The 21,932-nt window shown below is 53.2% G+C and overlaps 1 protein-coding gene across 2 annotated transcripts; it reads left to right on the top strand.

The window, feature by feature from the left end:
* The first annotated feature begins 1,227 nt into the window (after positions 1 to 1,227).
* shc2 (SHC (Src homology 2 domain containing) transforming protein 2) lies at positions 1,228 to 21,932 on the top strand. 2 transcript variants are annotated; one of them, XM_035415585.1, is made up of 13 exons: positions 1,228 to 2,049; positions 8,419 to 8,489; positions 12,212 to 12,272; positions 12,874 to 12,993; positions 13,295 to 13,348; positions 13,671 to 13,722; positions 14,328 to 14,454; positions 15,313 to 15,493; positions 16,375 to 16,468; positions 17,252 to 17,422; positions 17,964 to 18,265; positions 18,903 to 19,073; positions 19,304 to 21,932. In XM_035415585.1, exons 1-12 carry the CDS (start codon positions 1,261 to 1,263, stop codon positions 19,029 to 19,031), a joined length of 2,151 nt encoding a protein of 716 aa, XP_035271476.1. In that variant the 5' UTR covers positions 1,228 to 1,260; the 3' UTR covers positions 19,032 to 19,073; positions 19,304 to 21,932. The 2 variants fall into 2 exon arrangements, with proteins under 2 accessions (XP_035271476.1, XP_035271475.1); XM_035415584.1 differs by having other exon boundaries at positions 19,372 to 21,932.

Consider the following 21,932-nt stretch of genomic DNA (forward strand, 5'->3'; position numbering starts at 1 on the left):
ACAGCGTGTTTATTTTAATCGCGCGCGTCACAGAAGCGCGTCATTTTCCTACGGTTTGCGCTTGTTTGCTTTGACGTGTTTTTGCCCGAGAGGATAGCACTTTCCAGGCGGCCTCTTCTTGTCACCCGCTGCGCAAGCACTTCCTTTTCCTGCCTGTGGCAGGAAAGGCTTGCGAACCTGAAGCATGGGCACAACGTGGCATCAGGGGTAGTTGGGTAATCTGAACATTCTGATGGCGATGTCACAATCGCTACTGGTAACTGAATGCAGCAGAGTTCTAGAACACAGGCTTTGAAAAAAATTTTTTTTCAAAGAACTGCTCTTCAGAGGGTTAAATCAGCTTGTAACCATAGTGCCTTAAGCAAGACCTGAACTTCCTGCTACTGGGCCTCCTGTGTGACTAACAGGGACAGGGTAGCTGACAGTGCTTGTCTTAAATCTTGAAGTGCTCTGTTGACACACGCAGATACGACTGATGGGTGGACGGAGGGGGCATCGTGCTCAGAGTAAGGTGGGAAGTCGACAGAAGGCTCGCACCTCAGCCGCTCCTCACCTCTCGCCTGTAACGGCACCGAGCTCGCCTTTCAGAGACGATCAGACGCGAGTGTGCACTTGTCTCTGGCGAGTGGAGGGCCAGCTTCCTATTTTAAGTGTCGAGTGTGATGTAAGCTGCTCCCTCTCTGTGGTGGGGGTGGGGCGAGGGGGGGGGGTGGGTGGGCAGGCAGATGTTTGTTAGCTAATGCTATTGGAGAGCAGCTGGGCAGGGCTAGGCTAATAGATGAGCAATAACAGAATGACATCACTGGGAAAGGACAGAGAGGGGGAGGGAGGGAGGGAGGGAGAGAGAGGGGGAGAGAGAGCGAGAGCGAGAGCGGAGCCAGAGAAAGCTGCAAGGCAGAAAGGAGAGACAGAGCGAGAGGGAAAGAGAGAAGGACGGGGGGAGAGCACGGGACAGCGCTCACGCGGCACAGAGAAGCGAGGCATCTCTCTCAGGAAGATCTTCTCTTTTTCTTTTCTGTGTTTTTTTTTTTTGCTGATAAATCGAGATTTATTTTCTTCCCCCCTCTCAGTACGCCTCTTTCCCCTTCCCCTCCCTTCCCCCCCTTTTCCCCCCTCATCCCCCGAAAAGCCATCCACCCCATCCACCCCTGCCCCCACCCCCATTCCCGCTCCCCCCCCTCACCCCCACTCCTGCTCCCCCCCACCCCCCCCCCCACCCCTGTCGCCCCCCCCCTCGCCGCGCCGGGTCGCTCCCCGGGCATGCTCCTAAAGCCCAAGTATGGCCGCTTCCGCAACGACTCTGTGACCTCCTCCGACGACCTGATGCAGAGCTTAGCCATGAGCGGCAAGGTGGCGGCCACGCCGGTGGGCCACCCGTCCGCCGCCCCGTCCCTGCCGTCGCTGCCGCCGCTGCCGCCGCTGCCGCTCTCGGACCGGCGCCGGCCCGCCCCCGGCGCCGCCCCCCCGCCGGCCCCGGCCGACTCGCCGGGCGGGGAGGGGGACCAGGACCAGGACGGGGCCACCACCTTCTGCATGCTGATCCCGCGCATGCCCCAGTGGAAGTTCTCCAACGCGCTGCTCAGCCGCAGCCCGTCCCACTCCAGCTCCGGCTCGACCGGCAAGGACTCCGGGAGGGGCGGCGGCGGCGGGGGCGGGGGCGCCGCGGGGCCCCCCCAGGCCGCGCTGGGGCCCGGCGGTCTGCCCGTCAGCGGGCCGGTGGCGAGTCTGGCGGCCGTGCTGAACTCCTGCGACCCCGTGTGTGTCACGTCCTGTTCCCTGCAGGCCGTCGCCCGGCAACGCTGCGCGGCGGCGGCGGCGGCGGTGGCGGCCGGGGCGGCGGGCTCCGGATCGGCGGGCGCGGACGGCCCGGGGGGGGGCGGCGGCGGCTCCAGCGGCGGGGGGGTGATGAGCCGCAGGGCCCGGCTGGAGGGCATGCGTCTGGGCAGGGAGGACCTCAGCCAGAAGGGCAGCTTCATCCACAAGCCCTCCCAGGGCTGGCTGCACCCGGACAAGAAGATCTGCGGCACCGGCGCCTCCTACGTGGTCAGGGTGAGTACTGCGCCGCTCTAACCCCCCCCCCCACCCCTCCCGCCCCCACCTCGCCTCTGCTCACGCAGCCCTGTGTACAGCTGGCTTCTGAGATAGCATCGGCTTGTGCTCCCACTCTATGCCTCGCTCAGGACTCTCTGTCTTTTTTTTTAGCCGATTTGGCAGTTGTACGGGGGTGGGGGTGGGGGGGGGGGGGGGGTGAGGGGAACCTTTCTGGTAGCGTGCACCTGCAGGTGCATGAGGGCTTTCTGTCATTTCATTGGCTGCCGTCTCCCTGTTGATGTACACCGCTGTGCTTTTGGCCGGCGCCCCGCCCCCCCCCCCCCCCCCCCCCCCCCCCCGACACGTTTACGGGTTTTCGAACGTCTTGCGCTATCCGCGTTTCAGCCAAAAAGAAATTTGCGCCCAAATACGCAGCGTGTTTGTCTCAGAGCGGTTCGGAGGAACGATGAATTAGATTACGTGGGAGGAGCCTTCGCCCGAATCGTTTCCTTAAATGAATTATGCAGGAAGAGAGTCCACCGAATTTGACGACTGTGCGACATTTTCCAGATTGCTGTTCTTTGTTTTCGCGTACTGAGTTTTTTTTTCCAGATCCCTTATGGGATGTACATGGGAACATTAGATAGGTGACCGGCTAGAGGTTTCCGTCCCCCGATTGTAGATTTTAACGGGATTAAATTGTTGTGTAAATATGGTTGTTGTGTATGAGGGTGTTGTTGTTGTTGTTGTTGTTGCTACTGCTGGGTGGAGTAAACACGTTTGCGTGGTTTTCCGTTATTAGCCCCTCCTGTCTGAGGCCAGCGCCCCACACCGACCGTAAAAGCCACCCACGCGGGCGCCATTAAATGCCAGCTCTCATCTGCTGTCGAATTTAAACAGGTCGGCTCGGAGCGGATATTGAAGCAACCCGCGTACGCGCATCTTTGTGTGTGTGTTTATTTGTGTTTATTTTCTCGACCCGGTCGTATTGCGTCCGACGCACGCCGGTTGTGACGTTCGTCTTCCGTCGTTCGTCTGCCAGACGAAAAAGAAAAAAGGCACATGCCGGAGCTGTTTTGTTTTTGTCTTGTGTTCTCGCCGCGTTGCCGCGTTTAACCGTCCGCAGGTTGTCATGGCTGCGGCGTGCCATAACGCCTGCGCATATGTACGCGCAGCCGCGCGCGCAAAACGTGCTATCGCCACGACGGGGGGTGGGGGGGGGGGGGGGGAGAAGCCGCTCGAGCGTCTTTGTGTCATCGCCGGAGGTCGCAGCGCTCGCGGGGGGGGGGGGGGGGGGGGGAGTCAATGTCAGGGACTGTCCCCCGAGGAGCGCCTCTGTGCCCCCCTCCCCCCCCCCCCCTCGCACGCACACGCACACCCCCTCCCCCAGACGAAGCGCTGTGCTCCTTTACGATCCCGGGCTGGGCTGTGCCGGGCTGGGCCGGGCTGGGCTGGGCCGGGCTGGGCTGGGCCGGGCTGGGCTGGGCCGGGCTGGGCTGGGCTGGGCTGGAGCTCGCTCTCTAATTGGGTTAGGCAGGCAGCGCTCGTTCCTGTATTCGGTTAGATTTAATCACTCTCATTTGTACCACGTGCAGGACGAGGCGGGGCGGGGCGGGACAGCGGGGGGAGCGGAGTCGTCCCACTGTTCTTCCGCGGGTGGCCAGAGCGCCTCGTCTCTCGAAACCCGGGGTGCTGTGATGCTCTCTCTCTCTCTCTCTCTCTCTGTCTCTCATGCTCTCTCTCTATCTTTCTCTTTCTCTGTCTATCTCTCTCACTCTCTCTCTCTCACACACACACACACACACACACACACACTCTCTCTCTGTCTCTTTCTGTCTCTCATGCTCTCTCTCTCTCTCTCTTTCTGTCTCTCATGCTCTCTCTCTATCTCTCTCACTCTCTCGCTTTACTGACTTCTTTTGGGAAGTTGTGGAAAATTCAGCATTTCGATGAAGGAACATCAAAAGTCTCTCACTCTCTTTCTCTCTCTCACACACACACACACACACACTCTCTTTCTCTCTCTCTCTGTCTCTCTCTCTCTCTCTCTCTCTCTTTACCTTGCTGACTTTACAACCCCCCCTTTGGGACATTCTGTGGCCCCAGAGTCATTTCGAAGCCGGGGAGCGATGAGACAGAAGTGCTTCGCGCGAGGGAGAGATTAACACCCTGAGCAGAAGTCTCAGTTTGGCGCCGCAGATGCTAACGCACCCTTACCGTCGCCCCTGCGGTGCGTCGCATCACATCACATCACGCCGCGTTCGTTCAGCGGACGCTTTCATCCAAAGCGACGTACAGTAAAGTGTGCAGAGAGAAAAAACGCGCTGGTGATTTTCAGAAGTGCGATGCGGTCGGGTTTTAAAAGCTGCTGGCGGGTTTCAGTGTAGAGGCCGAAGGGATGCTAGAGCCAGGGGGGGGGGGGTGGTGGGCGGGCGTTTTGTGGTACAGTGCCAATAAAAGAAACTCAAATACCACCTCCTGTATCTGATGTCCCTGGCTTCTCTTTGGCCCTGACTGACAGCTATATTTTTATATCATAGATAATATAATTGTTATAGAATATATAATAAAGACACACACACACGCACACACACACACTGGAAACTCGGGGCAAACAACCCACAGCCGCCATTTTACAGCAATCTAAGAATCTGTTATGTTAAGACCTCACGGAAGCGTGTCCCCATAAGTGCACTATTAGGGTGTGAAAGTGCGGTTGCTGAAATGGTTTCCCGAGGTCGCTGTCCCACACAATGTTCATAACTCGGGGTTTCCAAAAAAACCGTCCACCCCGTGGATTCCCTTACCCTGTGGATCTGTCCATTTCGGACAGGCGTAACGATGATCACCGTAACGCACTGCTGTGTGTGTGTGTGTGTGTGTGTGTGCGCGTGCTTCTGACTCATTTAACATCCACGCTACTTCATCTCTCCCTCCATGCTGCTCTTGGGGGGGCTGGGGGGGTGGGAGGGGTTAACGCCCCCCCCCCGGCTCTATCACCTCCTCGGCCTCTGCACTCAAACCCACTGGCACCTTTAGCCTGACCGCAGCACACGCTCTGACAATCGCCAGCGCGCTTCGTCTGCGTGAGAAACGCGGCGGCGTGCACAGAAGCAGGCACGCAACAGCGCTCCCTTTTAAAAGCGATTCGTTCTCGTTAACCTTCGTTTCATCAGGAAGTCTCTTTGAGATCCGGGTTCGTCGATTTTTTTTTTTTACGAGAGAGACTCGGCCAAGACAGCAGCCAACGCAGTGACAGTGTAAAGCACTAAAATACATGCAATATATAAAAATACAATTTTTAAATTTATTTAAATCATTAAAGAAATTTGGGAACAATAAAACAAAAAGAAGCAGGAAATTGTAGGTAGGGCAGAGACCTGTCCCGTTGAAGTTCATTTCCTGGATGTTGCACGCGCGCATTGGGGAGGGGAGGGGAGCGGGGAACGTTCTGGAGAATTCGGCCTGTCAGTGGGATCCGGGTGAGAGAGAGAGCCTTCTTCTGCTTTCTTTTACCGTTTCCAGGGGGGGGGGGGGCGTTTCGAGGAGGGGGTCAGATGAGGGTTTTGGCCCCCGGGGTCCCCCAGTGTCAGAGCAGCCGGGGCAGTAGATGGGGGGGGGGGCATTGATGTGCGGGGGACAGTAGGTGGGGGGGGGGGGGGGCGTTGATGGTTGTGGCTCTGCTGCTCTGGGTTGTGGTGTGATGGTGCAGGAGCGGGTGACAATGGCTCCATTGAGAGAGAGAGCCTGTCTCCCTGATGGGACCTTTCCCTCTGCCTCCTAATGTCATTAAGCCTCATTCTGCTTTCTGGGAGAGGGGACACACACACGCATATACACATACACACATATACACACACACACACACACACACACGCGCGCGCACACACACACGCATGTTCATAAGTGCATGCACATTCACAAGCACTCGCACATGCGCACACACACTCATTCACAAGCATGTGCATGCACGCACGCACACATTCACGCATGCACACACGCATATACACACACACATTCACAAGCGTGTGCCCACGTGCGCATGCATTCACACACTCACATGTTCACAACCACACACACACGTGCACGCTCGCGTTCACGAGCACGCACATGCGTGCTTTGCACACCAGCAGCACCATGCCCGTAACCACACACGTGGGTGTGCTTCTGCACGCACCCAACCGCACAAAACAAGCACACACACACACAAACGTGTGGACCTGCAGCCACACACACGCGTACACACGTGCACAAACGCATGCGTGCGCTCGACCACACCCTCGCACGAACAGACATGTCTTCACCACCACACGGTGCTCCACACACACGCTTATATGAATGCACGTGTGTGTTTTGCACGCGCAGACGCACGCACACCCAGGTTTGGTTGAAGCACGGAAGGGCCGTGCCTCGGACAGACGGGTGGAAACGCACATGCATATGCATTTCACTGCAGTCCGTACGGGGGCGTTATCTGCGCTAAATCGAACTGCAGGGCTCTGCAGCTCTCTGGCTCCGTGTGTGTGTGTGTGTGTGTGTGTGTGGGAGGGGGGGTAGGAGGAGGAGGAGGAGGAGGGGGTGGGGAGTCTACCGCGCTTTATTACAGACACGCGCGCCTCCTCTGCGCCTCCTCTGCGCTCGCCTGCGTGTGGGCGTGGACTCGCCGTCCGCCCGGGCCCTGGGTGACATCATCAGGAACGGTCCGTCGTGCACACACAACCCCCCCCCCCCCCACCCCCCACCTGCCTCGCCCCCCCCCCCCTCTCTGAGGTGAAATGACATCTTTTTAAAATCCCAGCCCCCGGATGAGTTCATCTCATCTGTCTCCGCGGTGTCTGCTCCCCCCCCCGTCCCGTCTCCTGGTTGTTTTGGGGGATCGGCAGCACCTCCTCCTCCAGCGTGGAGTGCCCAAACCCCCCCCCCCCCGGTGCGTTTTAATAGCTGCACGCGAGAAACAAAAGAAGGAGACGATGGGGCGCTGTCGTCCCCGCTGAGCGGAATGTGCACTTTGTGTTGCCGTGGTCACCGCAGGCTCTGTGGCACAATGTGGGGAGCGCACTGTTCTTCTTCTTCTTCTTCTGCTTCTTCTTCTTCTTCTTCTGTTTCTTCTTCTGCTTCTTCTTCTTCTTCTTCTTCTGATTCTTCTTCTGCTTCTTCTTCTTCTGCTTCTTCTTCTGCTTCTTCTTCTTCTTCTGTTTCTGCTTCTTCTTCTTCTTCTTCTTCTTCTTCTTCTGCTTATTCTGCTTATTCTGCTTCTTCTTCTTCTTCTTCTTCTTCTGCTTCTTCTTCTTCTTCTTCTTCTTCTTCTTCTTCTGCTTATTCTGCTTATTCTGCTTCTTCTGCTTCTTCTGCTTCTTCTTCTTCTTATTCTTCTTCTTATTCTGCTTCTTCTTTTTCTGCTTCTTCTGTTTCTGCTTCTTCTTCTGCTTCTTCTTCTTCTTCTTCTTCTTCTTCTTCTTCTGTCTCTCCTGTTCAGAGCCGGGCCACACTTGTGTCTGACATAGGCTTGCTTTTTAACTCTTTACACGCTGGCAAATTTTACATGCGCATCCCTGAGATTTCACCATGGAAACAGAACGCTAGCCATGCTGCTGTACGAAATGGCGATTTTGTTTGGGCTGTTGTTAAAAATGGATGTTTTTCTCTTTTAAAATGCAACGGTACGACGCTCTGGGTTCTTTCTCGCACAGTATTTACGCCTGCGTGTGTGTGTGTTTATCTCTCCCTTTCCGAATAAGCGATAAATAAATAAATGAACAAACACATCTCTCTAACCCGGTTACCCCACATCTGTGGCTCTTTCGTTGGGGAAGCTGAAGTTCTGCTGTGGGCCATTAGCCCCCCTTGTAGCACCCCCCCTGATCTATTTATGAGCCAATTACCACCCTCGGAGTGTCAATTATGATGTCACAGAGAGATTCCAGGAAGTAATGCTCTAGCAGAATAGCATAAATAATAAAGGCAGCGAATCGCATGTGGAAGGAGTGGGTGGAGTGCATGTTATGCTAGAGGAGCTTGGTCATAAACATCGAGGCCTTCATTTGGCAGCTGGTCCAGGCCATTACATCTGGATGGGGGGGGGGCTTGTGGTGCGTGTCTCGTGCTTGTTAGTGTGCCTGTCTGTCTGTTTACCGTGAGCTCAGCTGAGTGGCTAGGCTAAGTGCCTCTGAGCGGTGCTGCTTGGAGCCGACGTGCGTCAGCTGGCCTGAAAGGGTGCTTGATCACCATCCGCCACCCCCCCGTCCCCCCGTCCCCCCACAAATGGGTCAGGCTGTTGATATTGTTCACATATTGTGCATCGAAGCGATATTAGATATTAGAGAAACAGCTCCAGCGCAGTGCAAAGCGGTGTAATGTGCATCTCTGTTGTTTTTTGTTTTTTTTCAGTACATGGGCTGCATCGAGGTCCTCAAGTCCATGCGGTCGCTGGACTTCAACACGCGGACGCAGGTGACCAGGTAAGACCAGGGGGTCACGCCGTGAGCCGAAACCGTTTCTGCGGAGTCAGCAGAACTGGATAAGAGCAGCATCGCACAGCGATGGTCTCATACACTGGAACACACGCACACATATATGCACATGTGCATGCGCGTACATGCAAATGCACACATGCGATTGCACACATGCACATGTGTATACACGCACATGCTCATGCATGTTCGCATGCACATGCACGCACATACACACACACACACACGCTCATGCATCTTCACATGCACGCACATATATACACACAAGCGCATGATCTTGCATATATACACACATGCAGATACACCCATGTACACATGCATACACGCATGCTCATGCTTGTTCACATGCACATACACACACACACACACACACACAGTGGTGCAGGCCTTTCCTTTAAATGTCCTGCAGTTGGGTGGATATTGAGCAGATAAGACGTCAGTGCTGCAGCTCTGAAAGAGATGCAAGCAGTGAAATTCTTTGCCGTTCTTCTTTGTCTTTCTGAGAAAATCACTACAAGACAAAAGCAGTGTGGCCAAGTGTTTTTCCTCTCGACCCTAAATCAATGCCACGGTAAAAACATGTCTCTATCCTCCGTTGTTCCGAGTGTGCTCACCCAGCGTGAACGCCCTCTGCTGGCGGAGGCGAAGCGTTGCGCCGTCTCTTTAAAAATCTCGACTGCAGGGGGGCACTCCTTGTTTTCCGCCGTCCGGTCGTCTCCGGGAGAGAGCTTGCAGAACCTTTCCGACCCGTTCCGCACGCACATGCGCGCACGTGTACCTTCCAGCGCTTTCCGCAGAGCGTGCGCGCGTGTTTGTGTTTGTGATGAGGAGCATACCGGCGTGGCATGAGGGGGCGGGAGGGGGATGGTTGTGGGCGGCGGGGAGGGGGGGGGCGAGAGATGGAGGGCCTGGCGCTCCAGCGAGACCAGCGCAGCCCCCCTCCCCCCCCCTCTCTCGGGCGGCCCAGGCGATCGATCGGTGGTAATCTGAGCCCGGCGCTCACGGGGCTAAGTGCAGGGGGGGCGGGGGGGGCAGCTGCTGGGCTGATTGGGGGGATGTATTATTGATGATGCGCTCTAATGACTGTGGAGAGCTGCTGCTGCCCGCATAGGGCCGGCCTCTCAGGGAAACAGAGTCTAACCAGGAGGGCTGCTCCACTGATACACGCACCTGCCATAACATTAGCCGATGTTCGCTAAAAATACTGTAAAAGTAATCAAATCTGCCGCGTGATGGGATGTGTGAAAAGTCCTCAGAATGATGGTAGTCAGTTCTGATTTGGACTGGAAAGGGCTGGTTTTTTTCTTCTGTACGTTTGACACAGGTCCTGAAAGCGTTATAAATAACCCTCAGATTTTTTTTGGGGGGGAACAGTGTTTTTGTCTCAATGACAGTGTCATTGAGGAGCGTGGCAGAGGGAGGGGGGTATGTGGAGACGACGGGAGGGGGGAGGTCTCTGGAGTTCTCCTGTTGTGTTAAACTGTGTGGATTTATTTCACTGGGGGGCCCCTTTGACCCATCAGCAGGGATTCCAGGCTCAATCAATCAGAGTCCAGACAGGCTGTGAGCTGCCTCAGCGTCCTGAAGGTTTTATAGCTTCATCTCCCACTGCTGTGCTTTACTGTCACAGACACACACACGCACGCAAGTACACACACACACACACACGCACGCAAGTACACACACACACACACACACACACGCACGCAAGTACACACACACACACACACACAAACACATGCACACACACACGCACGCAAGTACACACACACACACACGCACGCACGCAAGTACACACACACACACACGCAAGTACACACACACGTGCACGCAAGTACTCACACACACATACGCACACGCAAGTACACACACACGCACACAGACACACGCACATACGCGCAAGTACACACACACACACACGCACACGCACGCACGCAAGTACACACACACACATACACACACACACACATACGCACACGCAAGTACACACACACGCACACACGCACGCAAGTACTCACACGCACATACACACACGCACACAGAGACACACGCACATACGCGCAAGTACACACACACACACACACACTCACACACATACGCACACGCATGCAGGTACACACACGTGCACACACACGTGCACATACACGCACATGTAAGAGTGCACAGAACATCCTTCTGCAACTGACTAAATTAACAACAGCAGTTACGACGGATGCGCGATGGTGTGGAGTTAGATGGTATGATGATTAGTTTAGATGTTTAGAGCGAACGCACGCATGCTTGCACCTGCAGCTGGGCTCCAGCCGCCATCTTGCACACACACACACACACACACACACGCACACGCACATATACACAGATACAGAGAGGCAGAGACATTCGACCCTTGAAAGCTCTTTATTCGATCTTTACTGAGAGAACGCACTCATATCCACCTCACGAAGATTCCAGGAGAGAAGCGTAGCGGTGTTGTAAGAAGTGCACAGGAAGTTCCCCTGCCCGAGCGCTGCTGTTTGAAATTTCCTCACCCCTAACTGCCTTTTGGCTGCAATAACCTCCTGTTCCGGCTGTTCGTTACCTCTTTCACCCTCTCCTTCCCTGATCTGAGACCCGAGAGTTTTTGAGAAAGAAACCAAACGCCCGGAGAGGACCTCTGCACAGGACAAGTGCTGCGTTTGAAATATTTATGAGCCACTTGATCCCGGCCGGGTCCTTGACACAGACAGCTGCCACCTTTCACTGCCGTCCCCCGAGCGTGTCAGAGGACCTGCGGACAGACTGGGATATCAACACTGACACTGCACAGGGCATCATAGAGAAATAAAGTTAGACTGGGAGATACCAACACTGACACTGCACAGGGCATCATGGAGAAATAAAGTTAGACTGGGAGATACCAACACTGACACTGCACAGGGCGTCATAGAGAAATAAAGTTAGACTGGAAGATACCAACACTGACACTGCACAGGGTATCATAGAGAAATAAAGTTAGACTGGGAGATTTTTGATAAAAATTTCTGTAGATAAGAAATGCTGCTACCTAACTAATAAATGAACACAGTAATGTGTCTCCAGGGCATGACAAGGAAGCCTGGCCATTGAAGCTCATTATATCAGTGCCCAAATGGACAGGAATGCATGCAGATGCATTTGCAGGCCTGACAGTAAAAGTGTTTGCTCATGTTCAACGGGCAGGCCCCTCCCAGGGCTCTACAGCAGGGCTGCCCAGCCCTGTTCCTGGAGATCTACTGTCCTGTGGGTTTTCACTCCAACCCTAACAAAGCCACACCTCATTCAACAGTTAGAGATCTCCCTGAGCTGCTAATTAGTAGGTGAGTCAGGTGTGGCAAATTGGGGTTTGAAGTGAAAACCTCCAGGACAGCAGATCTCTGGGAACAGGGCTGGACAGCCCTGCTGTAATGTGTCGGGGCAGTTACGCCAGTGCCAGGGGCTGTTCCTCATGCCCCAGGGCAGATGGGCTGTGGGTGTCAATCACGTGGCGCACCAGTCATTCCACACGACGAGACGTGATTGGTCCACTCATAAGGGGCTGTCACATTCTGTGGCTGCTGTTCACGCTCAGGCTACGCTAGCTGCGGTGGTTTTTCGTGAGGAAATTCTGGGGTCCTCCAGAGCTGGTGCAGGTCTGCCTGCCTGTCTGCTGTTAGCCTGACCCACGTGTCTCTCCCCCCCCCCCCCCCCCCCAGGGAAGCCATCAACAGGCTGTATGAGGCCGTGCCTGGGGTGAAGGGCATGTGGAAGAAGAAGGTGAGAGGAAGGATTAGCTGATAGGGTCTGTGTGACTGTAGCTGGGGTTGGCCGTGTGTGTGTGAGTGTGCGTGTGTGTGTGTGATTTGGTGTGTACGTGTGTGTGTGTGTGTATATGCCTTTGCGTGTGTGCGCATGTGTGTGTGTGTATGCGTGTATATGCCTTTGTGTGTGTGTGTGCGTGTGTATACGTGTTATATGCCTTTGTGTTTGTGTGTGTTTGTATGCATGTATATGCCGTTGTGTGCATGTGTGTGTGTGTGTGTGTGTGTGTGTAGGCATGCGTGTATATGCCTTTGCATGTGTGTATGTGTGTTTGTGTGAGTGTGCATGTGTTTGTATGCATGCGTGTATATGCCTTTGCGTGTGTGTGCCTGTGTGTGTGTGTGTGTGTGTGTGTATGCACGCACAGATGTGTGTGTGCGTGTGTGTGTGTGTGTGTGTGTGTAGGTGTGTGTGTGTGTGTGTATGCCTTTGTGTGTGTGTGTGTGTGTGTGTGTATGCGTGTAAATGCCTTTGCATGTGTGTGTGTGTGTGTGTGTGTGTGTGTGTGTGTGTGTGTGGACTGTAACACCTCTCTCTTCTCTCTCCATTGTCCCAGGCCTCTAACAAGGCCCTGCAGTCGGTCATGGGGAAGAGCAACCTGCGCTTCGCTGGGATGAGCATCGCTGTGAACATCTCCATCGAGGGCCTCAGCCTGCTCGTACCCACCACCCGCCAGGTAGGCCCCGCCTCCGGGGGACGCTCGGCCAATCAGAACGCCTCACAGCTCATAGATCCAATCAGCACACTGTGCGGTTCCTTACCCTGTGCCGCTCAATTCAATGCAAATTAAAGCACAGAAGAGCCGACCTCAGCAGGTTTGCTGGGTGTGAGTCCGCAACGGCGTGTCACGTCCGTGGCTCGCACGCGCTCAGAATGCGCTGAAGGCCAGGCGGAGCCGGCGTGGGGGGGTGAGGGGGGGGGGTTCTTGTCATTATCGATCCCATGACGAATGACGCCGCGCTCTTCCTCTCCCACAGGTGATCGCTCATCATCCCATGCAGTCCATCTCCTTCGCCTCCGGAGGAGACACGGTAAGCACCGCGCGGTCCTTCCCTCTCCGGCGCATCGCGACATGGCCACTGTATCACGACATGGCCGCCGCGTCGCGACATGGCCGCCGCGTCGCGACATGGCCGCCGCGTCGCGACATGGACGCCGCGTCGCGACCTGGCCGCCGTGATGCGATCCGTCCGCCGTGTCGTGAATTGCCCACGACACACAAGCCGAGACAAGACGTCTCGCTTAGCAGCGGGCGCCTGACACCTGATCTCTTTCTTGACCTGTGATTGGTTGTAAGCGTTCAGGCACTGCTGCACCACAGTGGCTGACATCACCTTTATTCTTCTGTTGTAGGACACGCCGGACTACGTTGCCTACGTTGCAAAGGATCCTGTCAATCAGAGAGGTACTATAAAACTTAATTACTTCATCTCGTGTAGAACCAGGCTTTAATGTGACCAGTGACCTTCACTTTGTTCGCAGTTCCTATTGTGCTGAATAACCCTTTAGACGCCAGTACAGCTTCTGCATAAAATGGTCAATTTCAGGAGAAGCATCTTGTTTTCACCTATATTCCTTACAAAATTCTACTGTCATCTGACAGATTGAGTGTTTTTCTTTAGTAACACGTTTCATTGGCAGTTCTCAGGGGTCTGCAGGGGTGCTCTCAAATTTTTACCAGCGTCTAGAGTTAGAATGATCCCAGATACAAAGCCTGGCCCAGTTCGTACCTGTTCACCTGCTAAATGAGTTGTCTTTGTACGGGCGCCTTGCGCTTGATTGGTCAGCCACAGAAACAAATGCAGTTAGTACACCTACACCTAGCCTATGCTAACTGTGTGAACTGGGGTTAGTGTGTTCATGGCTATGAATAACCGTTACATAATGAGTATTGTACCTTATCGGACCTGTGTTTTGTAGTTGTTTCGGTGACCTTCGGTTTGCACTTGGACGAAAGAGCCTGCCAGATAAATGTAATGTAATGAGTTCTTCTTCCTTGTTTGTCCCCAGCCTGCCACATCCTGGAGTGCTGTGATGGTTTGGCTCAGAACGTGATCAGCACCATCGGACAGGCCTTTGAGCTGCAGTTCAAGCAGTACCTGCACAGCCCACCCAAGGCCATCCCCACACAGGACCGGTGAGGACCGAAATCACAGACCGCCATCAGTGCGCCTGCATGCGGAACGCCTCAGTACAGACACACAGGAGTACAGGGATACTGCATCCAGTACAGACACTCAGTAGCCTATACAGGAACACAGAATACAGACACATCAAACACCAATTGGCCACAGTGACTACAGACATTCAGTACACAGACAAGCAGACCACCAGTGGGGCCGAAATCAGTACAAACATTCAGTGTACAGACACATAGAACACCAGTTAGCCACAATCAGAATCAGTGCAGATATTCAGTACACTGACAGATCATACACCAATTAGCCAGGATCGGTACAGACATTCAGTGCACAGACACATAGAACACCAATAGGGCTGCAGACAGTACAGACATTCAGCACAGACGCACAGGACGCAAATCAGCCATACTCAGTACACAGACATGTGGGAAAATGGAGGTACACGTGGTACCCGAAGGCCACAGTCCACAGAGAAATGCAGCTCTCTGTAGAGGGGAAGATCACTTCCTGATCACGTGACTGTAATCAGATCCGTGGCGTTCCGATTTTATATCCCTCCTCTACGGTTACTGATATCGAGGGAGCCGGACTGTTATTTAAAACTATCGATTTTTGACGGGCCCCTGGGGGTTCAGGTCTTATCAGCGTTACCTGGGCAGATGGCAGGACGTCGCCTCGCTACTTCCTGTTCTCCCATCCTTCCCTTCTCTGACAGGCGGCCAATCGCGACAGAGCGCTCTCTCCCTCTCTCTCTCTCTGCGTGACGGCGACTCTTCAGCGGACGTGGGCGAGCTCTGTTTTGGGAGTTGAGATTTTTACGCGTCTTCCGTTCGCGTTTTTTTTCTTTTCGCCAGGAACATCAGGACGGACGAATCGGCGTGGGGCGACGACGATGACTCCGCCGAGCACGACTACTACAACAGCATCCCGGGGAAGGAGCCCCCGGTCGGCGGAGTGGTGGACTCCAGACTGAGGCCTGCTGCGGGGGCCCTGCTGGGCCACATCCACACCCAGCCCCAAAGCAAGACGCCGCAGGTGAGTCCCCCAGCAGGGGGCGCTGTTGGTGACGTTGTTTCCCCCTTTGTTGCTGATTTTGCTATTATTGTGCTACTGGTAAATAACACTTTCTACTATGCCTATGTTTATCATGCATTATGAACATACTTATAATGTGTTATAATCTGCTCATAATACAGGATAATTACACTATGATCCTTTGCCAAAAGAAATGTCACAGAGTGACCAGCTGTTATTATAACTGTAATTATCCTCTATTACGAGCTGATTATAATTCATTTTAAGTATGTTTATAATGCATTATAGACATAGGTGTTGTAGAAACTGTTGCTGTGCTACTCAGCTTAACTTTCTGTCTGCTGACTAGGCCTTCTGCTTTGTGACTGTAGCCAGGGGTCTCAAACTGCTCCTGGAGGGGTATCTGCAGGTTCCTGTGATTTTTATCAGTAGCCAGTCTAGCCCATGGAAACGGGTCGCATTCACCTTGTTAGCCAATCAGTGACATTGTTGTTTGAAACGCACCGAAATCCAGCAGAGACCGCAGCCCTCCTAGCGCTTCGGTTTGGGAGACCTGGAGTAAGGCACCGAGACGATGACACCAGAGCCCATGATCAGAGACACAGGAAGCTGCCTTCACCACAAAATGGCTTCAGTTATTAGCGTTGCCGACGTGTGGCCGAGCGGCATTCTGAACGCTCGTCTGGGCTTCGGTGCTGAGTAACGACGCCTGTTGTCGACGCGCCTGCAGATTTCGCTTTTTTTTTTTTACGGCGCGTCGTAGTCAAACGTTAACCGCCCGCCTTCGCGAGAAGAACCCGTCGGCCGTTCGCTCGCTAAGTACCGCCGTGTTTTTTTTTGTTGTTGTTTTTTTTTTTTGTGGTCCGGCCGGCTGCCCTCAGATGGGATCCCCGGCGAAGAGGGACACCGCCTCCCTCCCCGCGGTGCAGCTCTGCTACGACATTCACTGGGACACGGAGAGCAACAGCGGCTCAGGTGAGACCCCTGGTGGCCAAAAGCGGGCAGCGCAAGTAATCGATTTACTTTACATTACATTATTGGCATTTAGCAGACGCTCTTATCCACAGCTTTCTAACATAGCATTTACGATATGTACTGAAGCAATGCAGGGTTAAGCACCTTGCTCAAGGGTACAGCGTTAGTGTCCTACCCAGGAATCGAACCTGTAACCTTCAGGTTACAAGACCAACTCCTTACCCATTATACTGCACTGCCGTCTAGACTGGGCGATGTATGCAAGCACGGAGCACGTTAAAAGATTTTTGTTTGTAGTTTGGATAAAGAGAACGAAGTTGGGAAGGGTTGCCCACTGCGGATGGAAATCCATCTCTTGTTAGACTGCTTCTTGGCTCCTCCACTCCCGTCCTGTCCCCATAGCCCCTTCCGCAAAAAACATAACAACTTGTTGCTGGCACTTAATCCTCTCTCACTCCCTTACATTAAAAAAAAGCACCTCCACGTTTTTTAATCCTATTAGAACTGCGGTTGCTGCTAGCGGCTGTTCTCGGTAAGGGTTTCACCTTGAAATGATTGCGAAATGTTGCTCTAGCAGCCACTTTGGCTAAATGCACTTACTGTAAGTCGTTCTGGATAAGAGCTTATGCTAATGACTGAATGGTGAACTGGAAGAGAACTTCTGCACTAAATGTTATGAAGCGTTTCACAGAGACTTTTTGCTGCTGTTGTATTTATAAAAGCTGAATATTTCCTGGAGGGGTAAAGGGGGTGGGGTGAGTAACTGACTGCACTTCCTGGCAGGCCTGACGTCAGATGGATACCTACGAGCAGATGGTCAGCCACCTGGTTGCCGTGACTACGAGGAGCACCTGTACGTGAACACCCAGAACATGGACGGTTGGGACCCGGGGGCGGAGAGGGGCAGGGGGGGGCACGGAGCCGAGAGCCCCAAAAAAGACATCTTTGACATGAGTACGTCCCGCTCCCGGTGTGGGCCCCTTGGTCAGTGATGGCTGAGGGCGTCACTCGCTCACGTTAAATGGAAATCAAAATCAAAATGTTTATGTTCATGTGTGTGTGTGTGTTGTGTGTGTGTGTGTGTGTGTTTGTGTCCCTCTGTGCACGTGTGTGCATGTGTTTGTGTATTCGTGTGTATGTGTGCGTGTGTGTGTGTGTGTGTGTGTCTGTGCGTGTGTGTGTGTGTGTGTGTGTGTGTGTGTGTGTCTGTGCGTGTGTGTGTGTGTGTGTGCGTGTGTGTGTGTGTGCGTGCGTGCGTGTGTGTGTGCCTGTGCGTGCGTGCTTGTGTGTGTGTGTGTGCCTGTGCGTGCGTGCGTGCGTGTGTGTCTGTGCGTCTGTGTGTGTATGTGTGTGTGTGTGTGTGTGTATGTGTGTGCGTGTGTGTGTGTTGTGGGTGTGTGTGTGTGTGTGTGTGTGTGTGTGTGTGTGTGTGTGTGTGTGCCTGTGCGTGCGTGCGTGCTTGTGTGTGTATGTGTGTGTGTATGGTACCCTGCAGGGCCCTTCGAGGACGCTCTGAAGCTGCACGAGGCCGGCGGCGTTGGCGTTGGCGTGTGCGTTCTGGAGGACCAGTGGCCCAGCCCCCCCCGGCGCCGCGCCCCCGTGGCCCCCACCGAGGAGCAGCTGCGGCGGGAGGCCTGGTACCACGGGCGCATGAGCCGCCGCGACGCCGAGAAGCTGCTGGCGCGCGACGGCGACTTCCTGGTGCGCGACAGCGCCACCAACCCGGGCCAGTACGTCCTGACCGGCATGCACTGCGGCCTGCCCAAACACCTGCTGCTGGTGGACCCCGAGGGCGTGGTGAGTGAGCGAGGACGCCTCCACCTGTCCCTCTGACACACCTCCACCTGTCCCTCTGACACACCTCCACCTGTCCCTCAAACACACCTCCACCTGTCCCTCTGATACACCTCCACCTGTCCCTCTGACACATCTGCACCTGTCCCTCTGACACACCTGCACCTGTCCCTCTGACACACCTCCACCTGTCCCTCTGACACACCTCCACCTGTCCCTCTGACACACCTGTGCACCTGTATACGCGCACTCCTCATAATAGCAACTGTGTGTGAGGGTAAGGGTACCTGGCTGACTTTCCCTAATCCTTCCCATCGTCATCATTGTTTTTATATTCATCTTAACCAGGGCTGCCCAGTCCTGTTCCTGGAGATCTACTGTCCTGTAGGTTTTCACTCTGAATAAATCACATCTCATTCAACAGCAAGAGACCTTGCTGCTAATTAATAGAATCAGGTGTTCCAAATTAGCATTGACATAAAAACCTACAGGATGGTAGATCTCCAGGAACAGGGTTGGGCAGCCCTGATCTAAACGATGTAATTTCGGAAGGGGAAGGCATTTGGTTTTTTCCCCCACATATCTTTTCTTTACTGCTGGGTAATGACTGATCTATCCCCCCTCCCCCCCATGCTGGTAGGTCCGCACCAAAGACATGCTGTTTGAGAGCATCAGCCACCTGATAAATTACCACCTCCAGAATGAGCTGCCCATCGTGGCAGCGGAGAGCGAGTTGCACCTCCAGCAGGTGGTCCGGCGGAAACAGTGATTCCCCGCCCCATCCGCCCCCCCCTCCAAAACGCCCGAACCGGTAAGTGTGTTCACACCGAACGGCCCGTAAGGTCGCCACCTCGGCTGCACGGTAGACCCGTGCGATCCAGCAGCTCCAGCCCTGCTTCCGGTCCTCCGATGTCCTGCACCAGAACATTCCGTGCTCATCTGCGATTTGTCTTGATTGTGGGTACATACTGTTATGAACATGAAAAAAAAAAAAATAATAATAATACCCAAGTAATACGAAGTCTTATCTCAAATCTACAGTCCTGGGACTTGACGTTCCCTCTGTTGCCGGGCAGTGCCGTGATGTTGCTGTTCTGCCCTGTTGCCAGGAGACGGGACATTCCGTGCTTGACCTTGATTGGCTGAGAAGAGGGTGTTCCTTCTGGCCTTGCCTTAAAAAAAAACTGACATTCTGGGCTCCTGCCACAGCGCCATCACAGGGACGGGAGGAGGCATTGGCGGGACTCTTTGGCGAGGTGCACGCGAAGCCATTCGTTTCGACAGAACAGTCCGCATGCAGTTGTTAAGTTAATGGATGCAGTCTCTGAACCTCCTGATCCCGAAATCAGACTTGTACGGAGGGACCTGGTGGAGCAGGTCGGGGTAGCAAAAGATGGGACCCCCATCTGAGGAGGAAAAGGTTCTCTTGAGGTCCACGTGAGGACGATATCTTAGCAGTGTCCCCACAAGTTCCAAGTCCTCCCAAGTTCCAAGTCCTCCCCAAGGTCCAAGGTCCTTACAAGAAGGAAAAAAGATAATAATTTGAAAGATAAAAGAGGACAAAGGACGATAATCTTGCACTGAACCCGCGCTGCAAGGTTGGGCTGGTTCTGAGCACAGTGACCGTGGAGAAGAATGTCAGGAGCTTCCTTTAACCCAGGGCCTTTTTTCGACTGGAGAATGTGGACATCGCTGATAACGCAACCTTACAACACGTCATTGTGTGTGTGTGTGTGTGTTTGTGTGGGACCTCTGGCTCTGATTTACAAACGTTTGTTGTGCAAAGGATAAATCAGGCGGTGTAGTACTTTTTATTTCCTTTTTATCGTGTGAGGTTAAAAGCTGCTCTTTCGTGATTTGTAGTCTTCTTTCCTATTGCTATGATATGCTACAGATCACTATTAAATGGATGACATCGTGACCCATGTACTGTGAACAAACTGATAGGGTCAATCAAGTGAGTTTGTTTATATAGTGTGGCACTTATATTGTACAGTAATTCCTGTGTATGTAATTACAGTGTTCTGGAAAAAAAACAGTATTTCCGTATTTTAGTTTCTTTAAAACGGCACCATCATTATTTCTTCACTTTGACTTTACCTCAGGAGCAAACATTGATCAATTTGTGGAAAGCTTCTCCTGTGTGAAGTCTTTTTCAGTGGCAAAAAAGAAAAAAAATGTAAAGGTGTTTTATCCCTTCCTGGGTTGGAAAGAAAAATTAGCCATCGTGGAGAATTAGCAAAATCAGAACCCTGTCTATTGTTTATTTAATTATCTCATCTTGACCTTGTGTTACACTGAGCAGCCCGAGAGTTCTAGAACATTCTGGACTCTTAAAATGGTGCCCAGTGAAAAGGTAATGGAAACAAAAATGTTTTTTTTTTGTTTGTTTGTTTTTTTTTCTTTCATAAATGATGTTGCTAATGCTGAAGACTTAACTACAGGTTATACTGACTAGCAACAAATTCAACCAGGTGAAGAAATCTCCTGTCACCCATCGATTTTATGCAAGGGTGGCCATCATATTTTGGGCCTTGGTATCTGCTTGGCTTCAGCTCCTCCTTGTACCTGTGTCTCTGCGTCTCGGGTTGGCCTGGATCTAGTCCCTCAGACCTCCCTCTGTCCCCGGCCCCCCGTCTCTGGCTGCCTGGTTTGAATGGCGTTGACACAAAGAATGTTTTTTTCAGCCACTCGCTTGTTCGTGTCCTCCTGGGCTTCCGTACGACTCACAGAATAACCATGCTGGGTAGTATATCGGCGCGGGAAAAACCATCCGGTTAAAAGAACAGAGCTGTGCCTTAATCGTCCTTATTCTTTCATCTTACACTGAAGTGAAATGAGGAAAAAAAGAAAAGAAATGTTGATTTCTATCATCTAAAGTACCTGTGTCATACTTATTCCGTCTGTGTGTCGGGCAAAGGCAATGCTGTCCCCGGGGGACCAGTCGGCTTTTGGCGTTCTTTACATCGCAGGTATTAATTGTCCAATCGAAGGTTTTGTTTAGACAAGAAGGCAACAGATTGGGGAGTCCCTTGCAAGGGTGGGATGTTAACGTAAATCAATTAAGTCTGGAACCTTGAGGACCAGCATTGCCTGCCATTGCTGTGCACGTGTGTGTGTGTTTGTGTGTGATCTCATTGGTAGTGTCTCTATGGGCTTCCGGTACAACGCAGAGGCCTTTGATGGTGTGCTAGCTCGAGCCTGGACATTCACCTGTGGACACATAACAGTGCCTGACTGAGCGGCTGAGGTTCTGTGCGGCCAGGTGTCACTGGATCCTATTGGATGAGGTGAATGGATGCCACGGGATTCTATTGGATGAGATCAACCATGTTGCAGAATCCTATTGGATGAGGAGAACGATGTCACAGGGTCCTATTGGATGAGTTGGATTTTGTCACAGGATCCTATTGGATGGGGTGAATGATGTCACTGGGCCCTACTGGCCTGTGCCACATCTTTCTGCTCTCTCCACAAGCCCAGGAGGAAGAGAAATGGGAGAGGTGTGTAATACTAAACTTGATGCAGGTTTTCCCAAACAAAAAGGAAAAACCAAGAGCCCCCTCTCCCTCCACCCGCCCCTCCACTCTTTGCTGTCTCAGGACATTCTTGTATTTGCTCTTCTTTGAACTAAATGCTATTTTCAATAAAACTCTCGGATATGAAGGAA

The sequence above is a fragment of the Anguilla anguilla genome, chromosome 4 (genome assembly GCF_013347855.1).
Source record: "Anguilla anguilla isolate fAngAng1 chromosome 4, fAngAng1.pri, whole genome shotgun sequence".
Taxonomy (NCBI): domain Eukaryota; kingdom Metazoa; phylum Chordata; class Actinopteri; order Anguilliformes; family Anguillidae; genus Anguilla; species Anguilla anguilla.